Source organism: Rana temporaria, chromosome 12 (assembly GCF_905171775.1).
Source record: "Rana temporaria chromosome 12, aRanTem1.1, whole genome shotgun sequence".
NCBI lineage: Eukaryota > Metazoa > Chordata > Amphibia > Anura > Ranidae > Rana > Rana temporaria.
The window spans coordinates 2,259,466-2,282,414 of NC_053500.1; the positions used below are offsets into that span (position 1 = coordinate 2,259,466).

A 22,949-nucleotide genomic window follows, 5' to 3' on the forward strand; every position below is an offset into this window, starting at 1 on the left:
AATCAATAAAAGTATTTTGTTTTTTATTGGTTGGTCACTTTTGTTGTAAAATCTCAGCAGTCCACTTCCCATCATCCCACCCACACTACATGTCATGTGACCCTTCCCGATAAATCCGATCAATCACCCGATCCCTAGAACGTCGGATCACATTCCCGCACGCTCTCCGGTTCAGGTGGTCCAGCAGCTGCGGCCACTTCATGCGGCTCCGGGGGGGGATATCTGTCCGGCTCCTGGCTGGATCTGGGTGGCCGGATCCAAGGAGGAGCGCAACACCGATCGATTACATGGAAATTCCTGGCTTTCCTCCCACGCCTCGCGGTCTGCGCTGCCAGGGGGCGTGGCTTCTCACCAGAAATTAAAGTTTCACTTAAAGGGTAACTCCACTAGTGGGGGGTGGGGGGGTTCTCCCATTTACAATCGCTACACAAGTCCGATTGTGATTGAATGTTATTAAAAATGATATTTCCTCCCCATTTTCTGTAAAGTGCAATATGGCCGCCTGGAGGCGCTCTATACACAGATCATGGTATACAGAGCACCCCCCCAAATATAATTTCCTGCTTGTGTGATTGGCTGACTGATTTTCCCAGAAGTCTGCACTAAGATACAAGTCAGATTTTGGGCATCTCCTGCAACACAAACATCATTTTAAACCACTTCCCGCCACCATATAACAGAATGACGTGCGCAAGTTATCCTGACCGGACGTCATTTGACATTCAGTCTGGATAAGCCGCGATCGCATGCCCGAGGAGGAGCGCAGCTTGACACACCGCATCACCGATCTCCTCTGGCGGAGGCTCCTTACCATGTGATTAGCCGTGTCCAATCACAGCTGATCACGGTGTAAACAGGAAGAGCCGTATATCGATTTTTCTTCACTCGCACTGACAGACGCGAGTAGAGGAGAGCCGATCGACTGCTCTCCTGACAGGGTGGGGTCTGTGCTGGTTGATTATCAGCGCAGCCCCCCTCCCCAGGATGCCCACCCAGGACCACCAGGGATGCCATCAGGACCACCAGGAATGCCCACCATAGATGCCCACCCAGGGCCACTAGGGATGCCATTAGGACCACCAAGGATCCCCACCATAGATGCCCACCCAGGGCCACTAGGCATGCCATTAGGACCATCTAGATGCCCACCCAGGACCACTAGGGATTCCATGAGGACCACCAAGGATCCCCACCATAGATGCCCACCCAGGGCCACTAGGGATGCCATTAGGACCATCTAGATGCCCACCCAGGGCCACTAGAAATTCCATTAGGGCCACCAAGGATCCCCACCATAGATGCCCACCCAGTGCCACTAGGGATGCCATTAGAACCATCTAGATGCCCACCCAGGGCCACTAGAGATTCCATCAGGACCACCAGGGATGCCATTAGGACCACCAGGGATGCCCATCATAGATGCCCACCCAGGGCCACTAGGCATGCCATTAGGACCATCTAGATGCCCACCCAGGAACACTAGGGATTCCATCAGGCCCACCAAGGATCCCCACCATAGATGCCCACCCAGGGCCACTAGGGATGCCATTATAACCATCTAGATGCCTCCCAGGGCCACTAGAGATTCCATCAGGTCCACCAGGGATGCCACCAGAACCACCAGGGATGCCCATCATAGATGCCCACCCAGGGCCACTAGGGATGCCATTAGGACCATCTAGATGCCCACCAAGGGCCACTAGGGATTCCATCATGCTCTCCAGTTATGCCCACCATAGATGCCCACCCAGGGCCACTAGGCATGCCATTAGGACCATCTAGATGCCCACCCAGGACCACTAGGGATTCCATCAGGCCCACCAAGGATCCCCACCATAGATGTCCACCCAGGGCCACTAGGGATGCCATTAGAACCATCTAGATGCCCACCCAGGGCCACTAGAGATTCCATCAGGACCACCAGGGATGCCATCAGGACCACCAGGGATGCCCATCATAGATGCCCACCCAGGGCCACTAGGCATGCCATTAGGACCATCTAGATTTCCACCCAGGGCCACTAGGGATTCCATCAGGACCACCAGGGATTAGAACCATCTAGATGCCCTCTCCTGGCCCACCCAGGGCCAGGAGAATGCAGGAATGGAGGAGGGGCCAAGTAGACCCCACCCACCACAGGCTGTCTGCATAAAACTACAGAAAGGGAAAGGGCGGAGACAAGACCAGGCACCCTGCATAATTGGGATTTAGCAGAAATGTGGGAGGGGCTCAGCAGGCTCCACCCACTACAGAAAACTGCAGAAGGGGGGCGGAGACCAGACCAGTCCCCCTGCACAAGAAGAAAGAGCAGAGCTGTGGAAGGGACCCAGCAGGCTCCACCCACTACAGAAAAAAACAGGAGGAGGGCGGAGACAAGACCAGTCCCCCTGCACAGGGGAGAGAGAGCAGAGACGGTCTCAGTGTGTAGAGGAACCCACGTGACTCTCATACATAGACGGTCTCAGTGTGTAGAGGAACGCACGTGACTCTCATACATAGACGGTCTCAGTGTGTAGAGGAACGCACGTGACTCTCATACATAAACGGTCTCAGCGTGTAGAGGAACGCACGTGACTCTCATACATAGACGGTCTCAGTGTGTAGAGGAACGCACGTGACTCTCATACATAGACGGTCTCAGTGTGTAGAGGATGCACATGACTCTCATACATAGACGGTCTCAGTGTGTAGAGGAACGCACATGACTCTCATACATAGACGGTCTCGGTGTGTAGAGGAACGCACGTGACTCTCATACATAGACGGTCTCAGTGTGTAGAGGAACGCACGTGACTCTCATACATAGACGGTCTCAGTGTGTAGAGGAACGCACGTGACTCTCATACATAGACGGTCTCAGTGTGTAGAGGAACGCACATGACTCTCATACATAGACGGTCTCAGTGTGTAGAGGAACGCACGTGACTCTCATACAGAGACGGTCTCAGTGTGTAGAGGAACACACGTGACTAGAGGTCCTCTACACGTGTGTAGAGGAACGCACGTGACTCTCATACATAGACGGTCTCAGTGTGTAGAGGAACGCACGTGACTCTCATACATAGACGGTCTCGGTGTGTAGAGGAACGCACATGACTCTCATACATGGACGGTCTCGGTGTGTAGAGGAACGCACGTGACTCTCATACATAGACGGTCTCAGTGTGTAGAGGAACGCACGTGACTCTCATACATAGACGGTCTCGGTGTGTAGAGGAACGCACATGACTCTCATACATAGACGGTCTCAGCGTGACTCTCCTGCACACCCTGTAAGATGCCCCCCCACCCCCGCCCCCACCGGAGCAAATGGCGGCTGGGATATTTATAGCCGCCGGCAGCAAACGGCTCAATTCACCAGATGAGATAAAAGAGTTGAGGTTTGCGGCACGTTTGGGGGTGCGCTGGTCGTAAATGTCCAGCTGTCTCCGCATTGCTGGGCCAGGGGGGTCATGTGATTGACAGAGACAGGAGGGCAGCGCCCAGCGTGCGAACTGCAGGCTACATAAGAGCGAAGGCGGGCCCCACCCCCCGGGGGGGCCCCAGAAGGAGCTGCAGGTGATTATATGGTGGAAGACAAATATAGAATGAGCCCTGCAATGTCCTCTGTGTATAAATACACTTTTATATGGAGAGCCCAACATGCTTCCCATTCACTGCAATTATTCACCTGATACTGTACCCAGCCGAGGGCCCCCGGCCCTCACCATATCACTGAGCCCAGCCAAGGGCCCCGCGCCTCACCATGACACTGCGCCCAGCCAAGGGCCCCGCGCCTCACCATGACACTGCGCCCAGCCAAGGGTCCTGGACCTCACCATATCACTGGGCCCAGCCCAGGACCCCCGGCCCTCACCATGACACTGCGCCCAGTCCAGGACCCCGACCCTCACCATGACACTGCGCCCAGCCAAGGGCCCCGCGCCTCACCATGACACTGCGCCCAGTCCAGGACCCCCGACCCTCACCATGACACTGCGCCCAGTCCAGGGCCCCGCGCCTCACCATGACACTGCGCCCAGCGAAGGGCCCCGCGCCTCACCATGACACTGCGCCCAGCGAAGGGCCCCGCGCCTCACCATGACACTGCGCCCAGCCAAGGGCCCCCGGCCCTCACCATGACACTGTGCCCAGCCAAGGGCCCCGGCCCTCACCATGACACTGCGCCCAGCCAAGGGCCCCGCGCCTCACCATGACACTGCGCCCAGCCCAGGGCCCCGGCCCTCACCATGACACTGCGCCGAGCCAAGGGCCCCGCGCCTCACCATGACACTGAGCCCAGCCAAGGACCCTGGACCTCACAGCAACACTGCGCCCAGCCAAGGGCCCCGCGCCTCACCATGACACTGAGCCCAGTCCAGGGCCCCGGCCCTCACCATGACACTGCGCCCAGCGAAGGGCCCCGCGCCTCACCATGACACTGCGCCCAGCCAAGGGCCCCGCGCCCCACCATGACACTGCACCCAGCCAAGGGCCCCGCGCCTCACCATGACACTGCACCCAGCCAAGGGCCCCGTGCCTCACCATGACACTGCACCCAACCAAGGGCCCCGCGCCTCACCATGACACTGCACCCAGCCAAGGGCCCCGTGCCTCACCATGACACTGCGCCCAGCCAAGGGCCCCGCGCCTCACCATGACACTGCGCCCAGTCCAGGGCCCTGGACCTCACAGCAACACTGCGCCCAGCCAAGGCCCCCCACCCCTCACCATGACACTGTGCCCAACCGAGGGCCCTGAACCTCACAGCAACACTGAGCCCAGCAGAGGGCCCCAGCAGCTTACCATGGCACTGTGCCAAGCCCAGGACCCCGCTCCTCACCATGACACTGCGCCCAGCCGAGGGCCCCACGCCTCACCATGACACTGCGCCCAGCCAAGGGCCCCACGCCTCACCATGACACTGCGCCCAGCCCAGGGCCCCACGCCTCACCATGACACTGCGCCCAGCCCAGGGCCCCACGCCTCACCATGACACTGCGCCCAGCCCAGGACCCTGGACCTCACCATGATGCTGCGTCCAGCCAAGGGCCCCGCACCTTACCATGACACTGCGCCCAGCCAAGGGCCCCGCGCCTCACCATGAGATTGGTTCCACTTCACAATTATGTGACACTTTGTGTTGGTCTATCACAAAAAAAAACAATAAAATACATTTACGTTTTTTGGCTGTACATGACATGTGGGGAATTTCAAGGGGGTGTGAATACTTTTTCATGGCACTATATATTGTCTGTAATGCGTTTCCTATTGCTTGGTATATGTGGGGGACCAGCTCTGTCATCAGAGAGGTAACCTTAGCCGACCAACACTCCATGTTGTGTATTTGGTTATCCCGGCTCCTCAGGGGTTAATCTGGGTGAGTCGGGGGATCCCATGGATAGCAGCATTCCCAAGATTCAGCAGCTGGTGTTCCTGATATGGGGGTGGGGGGGCGCCTGGCGGGGGTGGCTGCCCAGTGTAAGGGGATAGTCTGCTAATGAACATGAGCTATTTACTGATAATACGATGGAACTCTGTGAGACCGGAGAAGACCTGATTGTCCATCCAGAGCCAGCGCAGCAAATTCTACCTTCTCCACGCCGCACCGATCCCCAGAAAATATAATTCAGAATCGTATACAGAGAAAGACCCCCAAGTGTCAGGGTGTCATTGTTCTGGGGCCCCCAAGTGTCAGGGTGTCATTGTTCTGGGACCCCCAAGTGTCAGGGTGTCATTGTTCTGGGACCCCCAAGTGTCAGGGTGTCATTGTTCTGGGGCCCCCAAGTGTCAGTGTGTCATTGTTCTGGGACCCCCAAGTGTCAGGGTGTCATTGTTCTGGATCCCCCAAGTGTCAGGGTGTCATTGTTCTGGGACCCCCAAGTGTCAGGGTGTCATTGTTCTGAGCCCCCAAGTGTCAGGGTGTCATTGTTCTGGATCCCCCAAGTGTCAGGGTGTCATTGTTCTGGGATCCCCAAGTGTCAGGGTGTCAATATTCTGGACCCCCAAGTGTCAGTGTGTCATTGTTCTGGGACCCCAAGTGTCAGTGTGTCATTGTTCTGGGACCCCCAAGTGTCAGGGTGTCATTGTTCTGGGGCCCCCAAGTGTCAGGGTGTCATTGTTCTGGGACCCCAAGTGTCAGGGTGTCATTGTTCTGGGACCCCCAAGTGTCAGGGTGTCATTGTTCTGGACCCCCAAGTGTCAGTGTGTCATTGTTCTGGGACCCCCAAGTGTCAGGGTGTCATTGTTCTGGACCCCCAAGTGTCAGGGTGTCATTGTTCTGGGACCCCCAAGTGTCAGGGTGTCATTGTTCTGGACCCCCAAGTGTCAGTGTGTCATTGTTCTGGGACCCCCAAGTGTCAGGGTGTCATTGTTCTGGGACCCCCCAAGTGTCAGTGTGTCATTGTTCTGGACCCCCAAGTGTCAGGGTGTCATTGTTCTGGATCCCCCAAGTGTCAGGGTGTCATTGTTCTGGGACCCCCAAGTGTCAGGGTGTCATTGTTCTGGACCCCCAAGTGTCAGGGTGTCATTGTTCTGGGACCCCCAAGTGTCAGTGTGTCATTGTTCTGGATCCCCCAAGTGTCAGGGTGTCATTGTTCTGGGACCCCCAAGTGTCAGGGTGTCATTGTTCTGGGACCCCCAAGTGTCAGTGTGTCATTGTTCTGGATCCCCCAAGTGTCAGGGTGTCATTGTTCTGGGACCCCCAAGTGTCAGGGTGTCATTGTTCTGGGACCCCCAAGTGTCAGGGTGTCATTGTTCTGGGACCCCCAAGTGTCAGTGTGTCATTGTTCTGGATCCCCCAAGTGTCAGGGTGTCATTGTTCTGGGACCCCCAAGTGTCAGGGTGTCATTGTTCTGGGACGCCCAAGTGTCAGGGTGTCATTGTTCTGGACCCCCAAGTGTCAGGGTGTCATTGTTCTGGACCCCCAAGTGTCAGGGTGTCATTGTTCTGGGACCCCCAAGTGTCATTGTTCTGGACCCCCAAGTGTCAGGGTGTCATTGTTCTGGATCCCCAAGTGTCAGGGTGTCATTGTTCTGGATCCCCAAGTGTCAGGGTGTCATTGTTCTGGATCCCCAAGTGTCAGGGTGTCATTGTTCTGGACCCCCAAGTGTCATTGTTCTGGACCCCCAAGTGTCAGGGTGCCATTGTTCTGGGACCCCCAAGTGTCAGTGTGTCATTGTTCTGGGACGCCCAAGTGTTAGGGTGTCATTGTTCTGGGACCCCAAGTGTCAGGGTGTCATTGTTCTGGGACCCCCAAGTGTCAGTGTGTCATTGTTCTGGGGCCCCCAAGTGTCAGTGTCATTGTTCTGGGACCCCCAAGTGTCAGGGTGTCATTGTTCTGAACCCCCAAGTGTCAGGGTGTCATTGTTCTGGGACCCCCAAGTGTCAGGGTGTCATTGTTCTGGGACCCCCAAGTGTCAGTGTGTCATTGTTCTGGACCCCCAAGTGTCAGGGTGTCATTGTTCTGGACCCCCAAGTGTCAGGGTGTCATTGTTCTGAACCCCCAAGTGTCAGGGTGTCATTGTTCTGGGACGCCCAAGTGTCAGGGTGTCATTGTTCTGGACCCCCAAGTGTCAGGGTGTCATTGTTCTGGACCCCCAAGTGTCATTGTTCTGGACCCCCAAGTGTCAGGGTGCCATTGTTCTGGACCCCCAAGTGTCAGTGTGTCATTGTTCTGGGACCCCCAAGTGTCAGGGTGTCATTGTTCTGGGACCCTCAAGTGTCAGTGTGTCATTGTTCTGGACCCCCAAGTGTCAGTGTGTCATTGTTCTGGGACCCCCAAGTGTCAGGGTGTCATTGTTCTGGACCCCCAAGTGTCAGTGTGTCATTGTTCTGGGACCCCCAAGTGTCATTGTTCTGGACCCCCAAGTGTCAGGGTGTCATTGTTCTGGATCCCCAAGTGTCAGGGTGTCATTGTTCTGGACCCCCAAGTGTCATTGTTCTGGACCCCCAAGTGTCAGGGTGTCATTGTTCTGGGACGCCCAAGTGTCAGGGTGTCATTGTTCTGGATCCCCAAGTGTCAGGGTGTCATTGTTCTGGACCCCCAAGTGTCATTGTTCTGGACCCCCAAGTGTCAGGGTGCCATTGTTCTGGACCCCCAAGTGTCAGTGTGTCATTGTTCTGGGACCCCCAAGTGTCAGGGTGTCATTGTTCTGGGACCCTCAAGTGTCAGTGTGTCATTGTTCTGGGACCCCCAAGTGTCAGTGTGTCATTGTTCTGGACCCCCAAGTGTCAGTGTGTCATTGTTCTGGGACCCCCAAGTGTCAGTGTGTCATTGTTCTGGGACCCCCAAGTGTCGGGGTGTCAGTGTTCTGGGACCCCCAAGTGTCAGTGTGTCATTGTTCTGGGACCCCAAGTGTCAGGGTGTCATTGTTCTGGATCCCCAAGTGTCAGTGTGTCATTGTTCTGGGACCCCCAAGTGTCAGGGTGTCAGTGTTCTGGGACCCCCAAGTGTCAGTGTGTCATTGTTCTGGGACCCCAAGTGTCAGGGTGTCATTGTTCTGGATCCCCAAGTGTCAGTGTGTCATTGTTCTGGGACCCCCAAGTGTCAGGGTGTCATTGTTCTGGACCCCCAAGTGTCAGTGTGTCATTGTTCTGGGACCCCCAAGTGTCAGGGTGTCAGTGTTCTGGGACCCCCAAGTGTCAGTGTGTCATTGTTCTGGACCCCCAAGTGTCATTGTTCTGGACCCCCAAGTGTCAGGGTGTCATTGTTCTGGGACCCCCAAGTGTCATTGTTCTGGACCCCCAAGTGTCAGGGTGCCATTGTTCTGGGACCCCCAAGTGTCAGTGTGTCAGTGTGATCTGGGGTCATAGAAGCTCCTCGGAATCGGATCACCATCAGACCCCACTCCGATCCGGGACGCGGCTGAAAATGATTGGATGTGAGCGTTCCCACAGCCATTGTTAGACGGGCGGAAACATCGGATCTGACCCAATTAGTGTGCAGATTTTTTATTTTACATGACAGGTTCTCTTTAGGGGATGTCATATTCTATTGACCAACAAATCTCTGATTATGACAACAGACAGAATTCGTGACACGGCAGGTTTGGGGCCCCCGAGTCGCCTCCCCCCCCCATCCTCCTGTGACTACCAGGAGCCGGACCGGAGCGCAGCCCCCAACACTCGCCGCATCCCCCCGCTCCCAGCAGCTGTCTCATCCCAACGCGTTTCCTGCAGCTTTTCTGCTTCATTATTGCGATTGGCGCTCCACGGGCAACAGAAAACATGGCCTGTCTCATCACATCATGTCACCCTCCCCCGTCCGCTCTTCTCCTCACAATATTTCTACATTTCCCAGGAAGGGAATCGTCCAGAAAGATCACATCGAGGTGGATGTAGGTTATGGTGTTGGGAAGGTGCAAGCGACAGTTCAGGGAGAGGGGAGAAACGACAGTTCAGGGAGAGGTGAAAAGCGACAGTTCAGGGAGAGGAGAGAAGCGACAGTTCAGGGAGAGGTGAAAAGCGACAGTTCAGGGAGAGGAGAGAAGCGACAGTTCAGGGAGAGGAGAGAAGCCACAGTTCGGGGAGAGGGGAAAAGCGACAGTTCAGGGAGAGGTGAAAAGCGACAGTTCAGGGAGAGGAGAGAAGCGACAGTTCAGGGAGAGGAGAGAAGCCACAGTTCGGGGAGAGGGGAAAAGCGACAGTTCAGGGAGAGGGGAAAAGCGACAGTTCAGGGAGAGGGGAAAAGCGACAGTTCAGGGAGAGGGGAAAAGCGACAGTTCAGGGAGAGGAGAGAAGCCACAGTTCGGGGAGAGGGGAAAAGCGACAGTTCAGGGAGAGGGGAAAAGCGACAGTTCAGGGAGAGGGGAGAAGCGACAGTTCAGGGAGAGGGGAGAAGCGACAGTTCAGGGAGAGGGGAGAAGCGACAGTTCAGGGAGAGGGGAGAAGCGACAGTTCAGAGAGGAGAGAAGCGACAGTTCAGGGACAGGGGAGAAGCGACAGTTCAGGGACAGGGGAGAAGTGACAGTTCAGGGAGAAGGGAGAAGCGACAGTTCAGGGAGAGGAGAGAAGCGACAGTTCAGGGAGAGGGGAGAAGCGACAGTTCAGGGGGAGGGGAGAAGCGACAGTTCAGGGAGAAGGGAGAAGCGACAGTTCAGGGAGAGGAGAGAAGCGACAGTTCAGGGAGAGGGGAGAAGCGACAGTTCAGGGGGAGAAGCAACAGTTCGGGGAGAGGGGAGAAGCGACAGTTCGGGGAGAGGGGAGAAGCGACAGTTTAGGGAGAGGGGAGAAGCGACAGTTTAGGGAGAGGGGAGAAGCGACAGTTCGGGGAGAGGAGAGAAGCGACAGTTCAGGGAGAGGAGAGAAGCGACAGTTCGGGGAGAGGGGAGAAGCGACAGTTCGGGGAGAGGGGAGAAGCGACAGTTCAGGGAGAGGGGAGAAGCGACAGTTCAGGGGGAGGGGAGAAGCGACAGTTCAGGGAGAAGGGAGAAGCGACAGTTCAGGGAGAGGAGAGAAGCGACAGTTCAGGGAGAGGGGAGAAGCGACAGTTCAGGGGGAGGGGAGAAGCGACAGTTCAGGGAGAGGGGAGAAGCGACAGTTCAGGGAGAGGAGAGAAGCGACAGTTCGGGGAGAGGGGAGAAGCGACAGTTCAGGGGGAGGGGAGAAGCGACAGTTCAGGGAGAAGGGAGAAGCGACAGTTCAGGGAGAGGAGAGAAGCGACAGTTCAGGGAGAAGGGAGAAGCGACAGTTCAGGGAGAGGAGAGAAGCGACAGTTCGGGGAGAGGGGAGAAGCGACAGTTCGGGGAGAGGGGAGAAGCGACAGTTCGGGGAGAGAGGAGAAGCGACAGTTCAGGGAGAGAGGAGAAGCGACAGTTCAGGGAGAGGGGAGAAGCGACAGTTCAGGGAGAGGGGAGAAGCGACAGTTCAGGGAGAGGGGAGAAGCGACAGTTCAGGGAGAGGGGAGAATTGACAGTTCAGGGAGAGGGGAGAATTGACAGTTCATGGAGAGGGGAGAAGCGACAGTTCAGGGAGAGGGGAAAAGCGACAGTTCAGGGAGAGGGGAAAAGCGACAGTTCAGGGAGAGGAGAGAAGTGACAGTCCGACAAGCCAGCAGACACAATCCATCTCATTTCCCAGAATAACGAGACACAAGCTCTGTTACTGGTTTCAAAATGTATGAACACTTTTAATGGTAACTTGGCTTTCTTATATACAGTTTTAGAAACCAAGTGAACAATGAATCAACTCCACCCACACGGCACTTCAATCCACACTCTCTTAGACAATGACATTCAGTTGAGTTGATTATTAGTCATCCCCCAGACGTCCCGTCTCCGCAATAATAAGCTATTCACACCTGATCATCAATAGGCTTCTCACACCAACAGTGGGGCAGATTCAGGTACCTTTGCACAGTTTTTACGGAGGCGCAGGGCAACGTTTTTGCCCTGCGCCCCCGCAAATTTTCTGCGCTACCCGCGATTCACGGAGCAGTAGCTCCGTAAATTGCGTGGGCGCTCCGGCAAAATGCCCGGCGTAAGCGCGGGCAATTTAAATGATCCCGTAGGGGGCGGAAATCATTTAAATTAGGCGCGTTCCCGCGCCGATCGTAGAGCGCATGCTCCGTCGGGAAACTTTCCCGACGTGCCTTGCGGCAAATGACGTCGCAAGGACGTCATTTGCTTCAAAGTGAACGTGAATGGCGTCCAGCGGCATTCACGATTCACTTACGCAAAGTACGTAAAGTTCAAATTTCGCGACGCGGGGACGACGGGTATACGTAACATTGGCTGCCCCTGCTAATAGCAGGGGCAGCCTTACGCGAAAACCGCCGTACGCAAACGACGTAAATTGCGTACTCAGGGCTCGCGTAACGGTGTGAATCGGCGTTAGTATGCAATTTGCATACTATGCGCTGAGCACAACGGGAACGCCACCTAGCGGCCATCGCAAGAATGCAGCCTAAGATATGCGGGCATAAGAGCCTTATGCCGCGCATATCTTAGGCTGCAGTCGGCGTAACGAGGTTCCTGAATCAGGAGCATTCGTTACGCCGGCGCAAGTAAGCAATTGCGCTGCGTAACCTATGGTTACGCAGGCGCAATTGCTTTCTGAATCCGGGCCAGTGTCATTAGCATCTCACAATGGAATGTCTAGGAGCAGACGCAATTAACACCTCAAAAGCATGTCCCCCCCCCCCCCCCATTGAATGAAAACACTCCATTGGGAGTCAGACTTTAACAACTTGTAATATTCCAAGATATCCTGCAAAACATGAATTATCATTTATCAGTCACCCTATGCCCAAAAGGGGCACAGGATGACCCAAGAGTCATTAGTGACGCTGGCACAGGAGTACCCCCATCCTTCAAAAGTCTCTGGGTGTCACGGGTCATTCCGTTACAGTGTTCTATCGGGTTGAGGTCAGGACTCTGTGCAGGCCAGTCAAGTTTCTCGGCCCCAAACTCGCTCCTCCATGTCTTTATGGACCTTGCTTTGTGCACTGGTGGGCAGTCATGTTGGAACAGGAAGGGGCCGTCCCCAAACTCCTCCCACAAACTCTGGAGCATGAAATTGTCCAAAATGTCTTGGTATGCTGACGCCTTAGGAGTTCCCTTCACTGGAACTAAGGGGCCAACACATCCCCTGAAAAACAACCCCCCACCATAATCCTCCCTCCCCCCACAACATAATCCCTCCTCCACCAAATGATTTGGACCAGTGCACAAAGCAAGGGCCATAAAGACATGGATGAGGGAGTTTGGGGTGGAGGAACCTGACTGGCCTGCACAGAGTCCAGTCTGATTGATGGAGGTGGGGAGGGAAGGCTCATTGATGGAGGTGGGGAGGGAAGGCTCATTGATGGAGGTGGGGAGGGAAGGCTCATTGATGGAGGTGGGGAAGGGAAGGCTCATTGATGGAGGTGGGGAGGGAAGACGCATTGATGGAGGTGGGGGAGGGAAGGCTCACTGATGGAGATGGGGAGGGAAGGCTCATTGATGGAGGTGGGGGAGGGGAAGGATCATTGATGGAAGTGGGGAGGGAAGGCTCATTGATGGAGGTGGGAGGGAAGGCTCATTGATGGAGGTGGGGAGGGAAGGCTCATTGATGGAGGTGGGGAGGGAAGGCTCATTGATGGAGGTGAGGAGGGAAGGCTCATTGATGGAGGTGGGGAGGGAAGGCTCATTGATGGAGGTGGGGAGGGAAGGCTCATTGATGGAGGTGGGGAGGGAAGGCTCATTGATGGAGGTGGGGAGGGAAGGATCATTGATGGAGGTGGGGAGGGAAGGATCATTGAAGGAGATTGGGAGGGAAGGCTCATTGATGGAGGTGGGGAGGGAAGGCTCATTGATGGAGGTGGGGAGGGAAGGCTCATTGATGGAGGTGGGGAGGGAAGGATCATTGATGGAGGTGGGGAGGGAAGGCTCATTGATGGATGTGGGGAAGGAGGGCTCATTGATGGAGGTGGGGAGGGAAGGATCATTGATGGAGGTGGAGAGGGAAGGCTCATTGATGGAGGTGGGGAGGGAAGGCTCATTGATGGAGGTGGGGAGGGAAGGCTCATTGATGGAGGTGGGGAGGGAAGGCTCATTGATGGAGGTGGGGAGGGAAGGCTCATTGATGGAGGTGGGGAGGGAAGGCTCATTGATGGAGGTGGGGAGGGAAGGATCATTGATGGAGGTGGGGGAGGGAAGGCTCATTGATGGAGGTGGGGAGGGAAGGCTCATTGATGGAGGTGGGGAGGGAAGGATCATTGATGGAGGTGGGGAGGGAAGGCTCATTGATGGAGGTGGGGAGGGAAGGATCATTGATGGAGGTGGGGAGGGAAGGCTCATTGATGTAGGTGGGGGAGGGAAGGATCATTGATGGAGGTGGGGGAGGGAAGGATCATTGATGGAGGTGGGGAGGGAAGGCTCATTGATGGAGGTGGGGAGGGAAGGCTCATTGATGGAGGTGGGGGAGGGAAGGCTCATTGATGGAGGTGGGGGAGGGAAGGCTCATTGATGGAGGTGGGGAGGGAAGGCTCATTGATGGAGGTGGGGAGGGAAGGGAAGGATCATTGATGGAGGTGGGGAGGGAAGGATCATTGATGGAGGTGGGGAGGGAAGGCTCATTGATGGAGGTGGGGAGGGAAGGCTCATTGATGGAGGTGGGGAGGGAAGGATCATTGATGGAGGTGGGGAGGGAAGGATCATTGATGGAGTGGGGGAGGGGAAGGATCATTGATGGGGGTGGGGAGGGAAGGATCATTGATGGAGGTGGAGAGGGAGGGATCATTGATGGAGGTGGGGAGGGAAGGCTCATTGATGGAGGTGGAGAGGGAGGGATCATTGATGGAGGTGGGGAGGGAAGGTTCATTGATGGAGGTGGGGAGGGAAGGCTCATTGATGGAGGTGGAGAGGGAGGGATCATTGATGGAGGTGGGGAGGGAAGGTTCATTGATGGAGGTGGGGAGGGAAGGTTCATTGATGGAGGTGGGGAGGGAAGGTATTTTGATGGAGGTGGGGAGGGAAGGTTCATTGATGGAGGTGGGGAGGGAAGGCTTTTTGATGGAGGTGGGGAGGGAAGGATCATTGATGGAGGTGGGGAGGGAAGGCTCATTGATGGAGGTGGGGAGGGAAGGCTCATTGATGGAGGTGGGGAGGGAAGGCTTTTTGATGGAGGTGGGGAGGGAAGGATCATTGATGGAGGTGGGGAGGGAAGGTTCATTGATGGAGGTGGGGAGGGAAGGTTCATTGATGGAGGTGGGGAGGGAAGGCTTTTTGATGGAGGTGGGGAGGGAAGGTTCATTGATGGAGGTGGGGAGGGAAGGCTTTTTGATGGAGGTGGGGAGGGAAGGATCATTGATGGAGGTGGGGAGGGAAGGCTCATTGATGGAGGTGGGGAGGGAAGGCTCGTTGATGGGGGTGGGGAGGGAAGGCTCATTGATGGAGGTGGGGAGGGAAGGCTCATTGATGGAGGTGGGGAGGGAAGGCTCATTGATGGAGGTGGGGAGGGAAGGTTCATTGATGGAGGTGGGGAGGGAAGGTTCATTGATGGAGGTGGGGAGGGAAGGCTTTTTGATGGAGGTGGGGAGGGAAGGTTCATTGATGGAGGTGGGGAGGGAAGGCTTTTTGATGGAGGTGGGGAGGGAAGGATCATTGATGGAGGTGGGGAGGGAAGGCTCGTTGATGGAGGTGGGGAGGGAAGGCTCGTTGATGGGGGTGGGGAGGGAAGGCTCATTGATGGAGGTGGGGAGGGAAGGCTCATTGATGGAGGTGGGGAGGGAAGGCTCATTGATGGAGGTGGGGAGGGAAGGGAAGGATCATTGATGGAGGTGGGGAGGGAAGGATCATTGATGGAGGTGGGGAGGGAAGGCTCATTGATGGAGGTGGGGAGGGAAGGCTCATTGATGGAGGTGGGGAGGGAAGGATCATTGATGGAGGTGGGGAGGGAAGGATCATTGATGGAGTGGGGGAGGGGAAGGATCATTGGTGGAGGTGGAGAGGGAGGGATCATTGATGGAGGTGGGGAGGGAAGGCTCATTGATGGAGGTGGAGAGGGAGGGATCATTGATGGAGGTGGGGAGGGAAGGTTCATTGATGGAGGTGGGGAGGGAAGGCTCATTGATGGAGGTGGAGAGGGAGGGATCATTGATGGAGGTGGGGAGGGAAGGTTCATTGATGGAGGTGGGGAGGGAAGGTTCATTGATGGAGGTGGGGAGGGAAGGCTTTTTGATGGAGGTGGGGAGGGAAGGTTCATTGATGGAGGTGGGGAGGGAAGGCTGTTTGATGGAGGTGGGGAGGGAAGGCTCATTGATGGAGGTGGGGAGGGAAGGCTCATTGATGGAGGTGGGGAGGGAAGGATCATTGATGGAGGTGGGGAGGGAAGGCTCATTGATGGAGGTGGGGAGGGAAGGCTTTTTGATGGAGGTGGGGAGGGAAGGATCATTGATGGAGGTGGGGAGGGAAGGTTCATTGATGGAGGTGGGGAGGGAAGGTTCATTGATGGAGGTGGGGAGGGAAGGCTCATTGATGGAGGTGGGGAGGGAAGGCTCATTGATGGAGGTGGGGAGGGAAGGCTTTTTGATGGAGGTGGGGAGGGAAGGATCATTGATGGAGGTGGGGAGGGAAGGCTCATTGATGGAGGTGGGGAGGGAAGGCTCGTTGATGGGGGTGGGGAGGGAAGGCTCATTGATGGAGGTGGGGAGGGAAGGCTCATTGATGGAGGTGGGGAGGGAAGGCTCATTGATGGAGGTGGGGAGGGAAGGTTCATTGATGGAGGTGGGGAGGGAAGGTTCATTGATGGAGGTGGGGAGGGAAGGCTTTTTGATGGAGGTGGGGAGGGAAGGTTCATTGATGGAGGTGGGGAGGGAAGGCTTTTTGATGGAGGTGGGGAGGGAAGGATCATTGATGGAGGTGGGGAGGGAAGGCTCGTTGATGGAGGTGGGGAGGGAAGGCTCGTTGATGGGGGTGGGGAGGGAAGGCTCATTGATGGAGGTGGGGAGGGAAGGCTCATTGATGGAGGTGGGGAGGGAAGGCTCATTGATGGAGGTGGGGAGGGAAGGGAAGGATCATTGATGGAGGTGGGGAGGGAAGGATCATTGATGGAGGTGGGGAGGGAAGGCTCATTGATGGAGGTGGGGAGGGAAGGCTCATTGATGGAGGTGGGGAGGGAAGGATCATTGATGGAGGTGGGGAGGGAAGGATCATTGATGGAGTGGGGGAGGGGAAGGATCATTGATGGAGGTGGAGAGGGAGGGATCATTGATGGAGGTGGGGAGGGAAGGCTCATTGATGGAGGTGGAGAGGGAGGGATCATTGATGGAGGTGGGGAGGGAAGGTTCATTGATGGAGGTGGGGAGGGAAGGCTCATTGATGGAGGTGGAGAGGGAGGGATCATTGATGGAGGTGGGGAGGGAAGGTTCATTGATGGAGGTGGGGAGGGAAGGTTCATTGATGGAGGTGGGGAGGGAAGGCTTTTTGATGGAGGTGGGGAGGGAAGGTTCATTGATGGAGGTGGGGAGGGAAGGCTTTTTGATGGAGGTGGGGAGGGAAGGCTCATTGATGGAGGTGGGGAGGGAAGGCTCATTGATGGAGGTGGGGAGGGAAGGATCATTGATGGAGGTGGGGAGGGAAGGCTCATTGATGGAGGTGGGGAGGGAAGGCTTTTTGATGGAGGTGGGGAGGGAAGGATCATTGATGGAGGTGGGGAGGGATGGTTCATTGATGGAGGTGGGGAGGGAAGGTTCATTGATGGAGGTGGGGAGGGAAGGCTTTTTGATGGAGGTGGGGAGGGAAGGCTCATTGATGGAGGTGGGGAGGGAAGGCTCGTTGATGGGGGTGGGGAGGGAAGGTTCATTGATGGAGGTGGGGAGGGAAGGTTCATTGATGGAGGTGGGGAGGGAAGGCTCGTTGATGGGGGTGGGGAGGGAAGGCTCATTGATGGAGGTGGGGAGGGAAGGCTCATTGATGGAGGTGGGGAGGGAAGGATCATTGATGGAGGTGGGGAGGGAAGGCTTTTTGATGGAGGTGGGGAGGGAAGGTTCATTGATGGAGGTGGGGAGGGAAGGCTTTTTGATGGAGGTGGGGAGGGAAGGCTCATTGATGGAGGTGGGGAGGGAAGGGAAGGATCATTGATGGAGGTGGGGAGGGAAGGATCATTGATGGAGGTGGGGAGGGAAGGCTCATTGATGGAGGTGGGGAGGGAAGGCTTTTTGATGGAGGTGGGGAGGGAAGGTTCATTGATGGAGGTGGGGAGGGAAGGCTTTTTGATGGAGGTGGGGAGGGAAGGATCATTGATGGAGGTGGGGGAAGGATCATTGATGGAGGTGGGGAGGGAAGGATCATTGATGGAGGTGGGGAGGGAAGGTTCATTGATGGAGGTGGGGAGGGAAGGTTCATTGATGGAGGTGGGGAGGGAAGGCTTTTTGATGGAGGTGGGGAGGGAAGGTTCATTGATGGAGGTGGGGAGGGAAGGCTCTTTGATGGAGGTGGGGAGGGAAGGATCATTGATGGAGGTGGGGAGGGAAGGCTCATTGATGGAGGTGGGGAGGGAAGGATCATTGATGGAGGTGGGGAGGGAAGGCTCATTGATGGAGGTGGGGAGGGAAGGCTCGTTGATGGAGGTGGGGAGGGAAGGCTCAGTGATGGAGGTGGGGAGGGAAGGCTCATTGATGGAGGTGGGGAGGGAAGGCTCATTGATGGAGGTGGGGAGGGAAGGCTCATTGATGGAGGTGGGGAGGGAAGGCTCGTTGATGGAGGTGGGGAGGGAAGGCTCGTTGATGGAGGTGGGGAGGGAAGGCTCAGTGATGGAGGTGGGGAGGGAAGGCTCATTGATGGAGGTGGGGAGGGAAGGATCATTGATGGAGGTGGGGAGGGAAGGCTCGTTGATGGAGGTGGGGAGGGAAGGCTCAGTGATGGAGGTGGGGAGGGAAGGCTCATTGATGGAGGTGGGGAGGGAAGGCTCATTGATGGAGGTGGGGAGGGAAGGCTCGTTGATGGAGGTGGGGAGGGAAGGCTCGTTGATGGAGGTGGGGAGGGAAGGCTCAGTGATGGAGGTGGGGAGGGAAGGCTCATTGATGGAGGTGGGGAGGGAAGGCTCATTGATGGAGGTGGGGAGGGAAGGCTGGTCCGTGTAGTCCAATCCATTAGAAAAACTACTGTAGAGAATAATGTATTCTCTGTACAGCACTGTGGTATATGTCAGAGATATGTAAATGAGCTGTAATAACATTAATATGAGTTGTGTCATTCTGCTCTCTTTCAGAGACAAACTGCTCTTACTTCAAGCATTTCACCTCTGGAGAAACCTCGGAGATATTACAGGTCACCACTCAGAAAGGTAGGTAGACGTATGCCGAGCCTCTAAATCACATAGATTTGTGGTGGACACATTACTGAACATTGGGGTCCCCCTCACACCCAAGCCCCTCAGAACCCCCAAACATATTTTTTATATATATATTTTTATTTTTATTTTTTTATTTTTATGTATGTGTATGTATATATATTTATATATACATACACATACACACACACACACACACACACATAATTTTTTTTTTAGCACAGACCCTAGAGAAAAAAATTGCGATCATTGCAATTTTTTATGTCACACGGTATTTCTGGAGCGTTTTTTTTCAAATGCAGTTTTTGAGGGGAAAAAAATATAAAAAAAAAACATACAACCTAATTTTTTGGTAAATTATGAAAGATGATGTTACACCGAGTAAATAGATACCAAACATGTCACGCTTTAAAATTGGGCACACCCATTGTTATGGTGACAAACTACCATACTTAGAAATCCCCATAGGCAACCATTCAAACATTTTTTTACAGATTACTAGGTAGATTCAGTAAGAGTTAGGTCGGCGTATCAGTAGATAAGCCGACCTAACTCAGAATCTGCGCCGACCTATGTTTAAGCGTATTCTCAAACAGAGATACGCTTAAACATATCTAAGATACGACGGCTTGCGCCGTCCTATCTTAGATTGCAATATTTCGGATGGCCGCTAGGTGGCGCTTCCATTGCGGTCGGCGTAGAATATGTAAATGAGTAGATACGCCGATTCACGAACGTACACCCGGCCGACGCAGTACTTTTACGCCGTTTACGTAAGAGATAGGCCGCCTAAAGTTAGAGCTAGGCCCTAGTTGAAATAGTAATGTCAAGTATGGCCGCCGTTCCCGCGTCGAAATTCGAATTTTTTACGTCGTTTGCGTAAGTCGTCCGTGAATAGGGATTTACGTAGTTTACGTCCACGTCCAAATCAATAGGCCCGTGCGGCGTACTTGGCCGCAATGCACACTGGGAAATGTAGGCGCCCGGCGCATGCGCAGTTCGCAAAAAACGTGAGGTCAAGCCTCATTGACATACAACACGCCCCCCTCAAACACATTTGAATTAGGCGCCCTTACGCCCGCCGATTTAGGCTACGCCGCCGTAACATAGCAGGCAAGTACATTGTGAATCATGTACTTGCCTCGCTAACTTACAGCGGCGTAGCTTAAATTCCTTAAGCTACGCCGCCGCAAAGTTGAGCAAATGTACCTGAATCTAGCTATACATGTTTTGAGTTACAGAGGAGGTCTAGTGCTAGAATTTTTGCTCTCGCTCTAACGATCGCGGTGATACATCACATGTGTGGTGTTACACACCTTTACACATGCGTGTGTCCCTTACGTATTGGTTTTCGTTTCTGCACATGTGCACAGAGGGATGGGGGGCACTTTTTATTTTTCTTATTTATTTATTTTTAAAAACTGTCCCTTTTATTATTATTTTTTTTTTTTAATCATTTTTATTCCTATTACAAGGAATGTAAAATATCCCTATACATTTAAATAAGAATGACAGGTCCTCCTTATGGACCCCAAATCTCTCCTCTACCATTGAAAGCAAAAAAATAAAAAATAAAAAGGAAGTTTGATTTACTTCTGCCCTAGACCGGTAGCGACGTCTCTGTTCACCTCTACGGCTCAGCTGCGCGAACCTTCGGATCATTTCCCAGGCAAGCAACGGGAAGAGCCGTCCCCTTCCGTTGCTTCTAAAAGCGATCCAGCAGCTAATCGGCTGCTCGGATCGCTTTTATGATTAACAGAATCGACAGCTAAAAAGAAAAATACCAGGGTTTTGGCTAAAAGCTTCAGTCATAACCCCGATATACCACTTCCAGGCCGCAACACATTGGGCCTAACAGCAGAGCTCCATCCTACAGCACCTCTCCCTAGGCATCATCCCGGAGGAAGAGAGCGAGCACATGGCCTGTCCCAAATATTTATGTCCTCCCCCCAGCATGCACCAGTGGCAAAAACCTCCTACCTAATTGGCTAGAGAAAATATAAATATTCAGAACTCAGTTTTGTTTGTGAGATCTCACACTATGACCAGTGATACCAGCAGGGCTTTTTTTTCCTCAGAGAATAGGTGCAGGAACTCCCCCCTTCTGGGTTACCCTTCGTTTCCGCTCCCTACCCACCCCTGAGCATTGTCCATTGGTTCTACCCCCTACCCACCTCCCAGTACCAACCCTTTTAGAGAATACAGAACCAAGTATCATCTTGTGCTACCAAGTGATTTGCACGGAATTTGTCAATAACAAGAAAGACAGTAAAATAGAGACCTCACCCCAGCAACAATAGATCAACCACACGACAATAGACCCCCCCCCCAGCAACAATGGACCCCCTGCAACAAAATACCACCCCCGGCAACAATAGACCCCCAGCAGCTGGCATCAATAGACCCTCCAGGAGCCAGCAACAATAGACCTCTCCCTCAACAGTAGACCCCTCCCAGTAACAATTGACCCCCCCCCCAGCAACATAGCACGCCCCCCTTCAGCAACAACAAACCTACCCAACAACATACAAAAATTGATTCCCGCCAGCATCAATAGACCCTCCAGCACACCCCCAGCACTCCTTTCTATTACATACATTCATTGCTGAAGGTGCCGGAACTGCGTTCCCCGACGTTCCCCCAGAAAAAAAGCCCTGGATACCAGTGACATCTACTGGCGGCAGTAAGAAATAACAAGACAACTAAACCACTCGCCCCCCCCAACGTCATTTAGTGTCAAATTGCTCGTCCACTATAAGTCACCGATCACCGCCATTACTAGTATGAAAAATAATAACAATTCTACTATATATCCCATAGTTTGTAGACGCTATAACTTTCACACAAACCAATCAACATGCACTTATTGGGATCCCCCCCCCCCCAAAGAAATGTAGCAGAATAGAATTTAGCCACCATATTGCTGGTCAAAGACCAGAGCACTTTTTGCGAATTCGGCACTGCGTCGCTTTAACCGACAATTGCGCGGTCGTGCGACGTGGCTCCCAAACAAAATTGGCGTCCTTTTTCCCCCACAAATAGAGCTTTGTTTTGGTGGTATTTGATCACCTCTGCGGTTTTTAGTTTTTGCGCTATAAACAAAAATAGAGCGACAATTTTGAAAAAAATGAATATTTTTTACTTTTTGCTATAATAAATATCCCCCAAAAATATATAAAAAAAACCTTTTTTTTCCTCAGTTTAGGCCGATACGTATTCTCCTACATATTTTTCGTTAAAAAAAAAAATCGCAATAAGCGTTTATTGATTCGCAAAAGTTATAGCGTTTACAAAATAGGGGATATTTTTATGGCATTTTTATAATTTTTTTTTTTTTTTTTACTAGTAATGGCGGCGATCAGCGATTTTTTTAATTGGTACTGCGACATTATGGCGGACACTTCGGACATTTTTGACACAATTTTGGGACCATTGGCATTTTTATAGCGATCAGTGCTATAAAAATGCATTGGATTACTATAAAAATGCCACTGGCAGTGAAGGGGTTAACACTAGGGGGCGGGGAAGGGGTTAATCATGTTCCCTGGGTGTGTTCTAACTGTAGGGGGGGGTGGCCTCACTAGGGGAAATGACAGATCGCTGTTCATACATTGTATGAACAGAGGATCAACGTTTCCCCCCCTGACAGGTCCGGGAGCTGTGTCTTTACACACACAGCTCCCGTTCCCCGCTCTGTAACGAGCGATCGCGTGTGCCCGGCGGCGATCGCGCCCGCTGGGGACGCGCGGGGGTAGTGGCCTGCACGAGAGCCGACGTTATACTACGTGCTCTCGCGCAGGGGAGCCCACCTGCCGCCGTAAAATGACGGTGGCTGGTCAGCAACCAGTTAAGAAATTCCCTTTTTTATTTTTTTTGCGGCACAGAGGGAAATTGCCACTGGTCTGTTCTGTAGCCATTGGTAAGATCAATGTGCCTATACAAACATTGGGGTATCAAAGCTTATTACCCATAACCTTGTGTGTGTGTGTAATGAGACCCGTACCCCAACACTCTGCCCCATGCCTTTGCCATATTCCCAAATGAAAGGGGAAATCTTCAAATTGGGACACCAGTTTGGTGACAACCAGCCATTTATTCACACCGTTTCCGTTTTGGCTATGGAACAGGATTAACCACTTAAGGACCGCCTCCTGCAGATATACGTCGGCAGAATGGCACGGCTGGGCACAAGCACGTAC

The 22,949-nt window shown here is 54.0% G+C and overlaps 1 protein-coding gene and 1 non-coding gene across 2 annotated transcripts in view; both read left to right on the forward strand.

Moving 5' to 3' along the window:
* Positions 1 to 22,949, forward strand: part of CACNG1 (calcium voltage-gated channel auxiliary subunit gamma 1) — a 49,551-nt gene that overhangs the window by 21,343 nt on the left and 5,259 nt on the right. Inside the window, exon 2 of the mRNA XM_040329972.1 lies at positions 18,670 to 18,744. Coding sequence (XP_040185906.1) covers positions 18,670 to 18,744 — 75 coding nt within the window. The remainder of the gene's footprint in view (positions 1 to 18,669; positions 18,745 to 22,949) is intronic.
* LOC120919743 lies at positions 22,631 to 22,763 on the forward strand. Its single transcript, XR_005744672.1, has one exon. It is a non-coding gene; the product is annotated as a small nucleolar RNA ACA64 (small nucleolar RNA).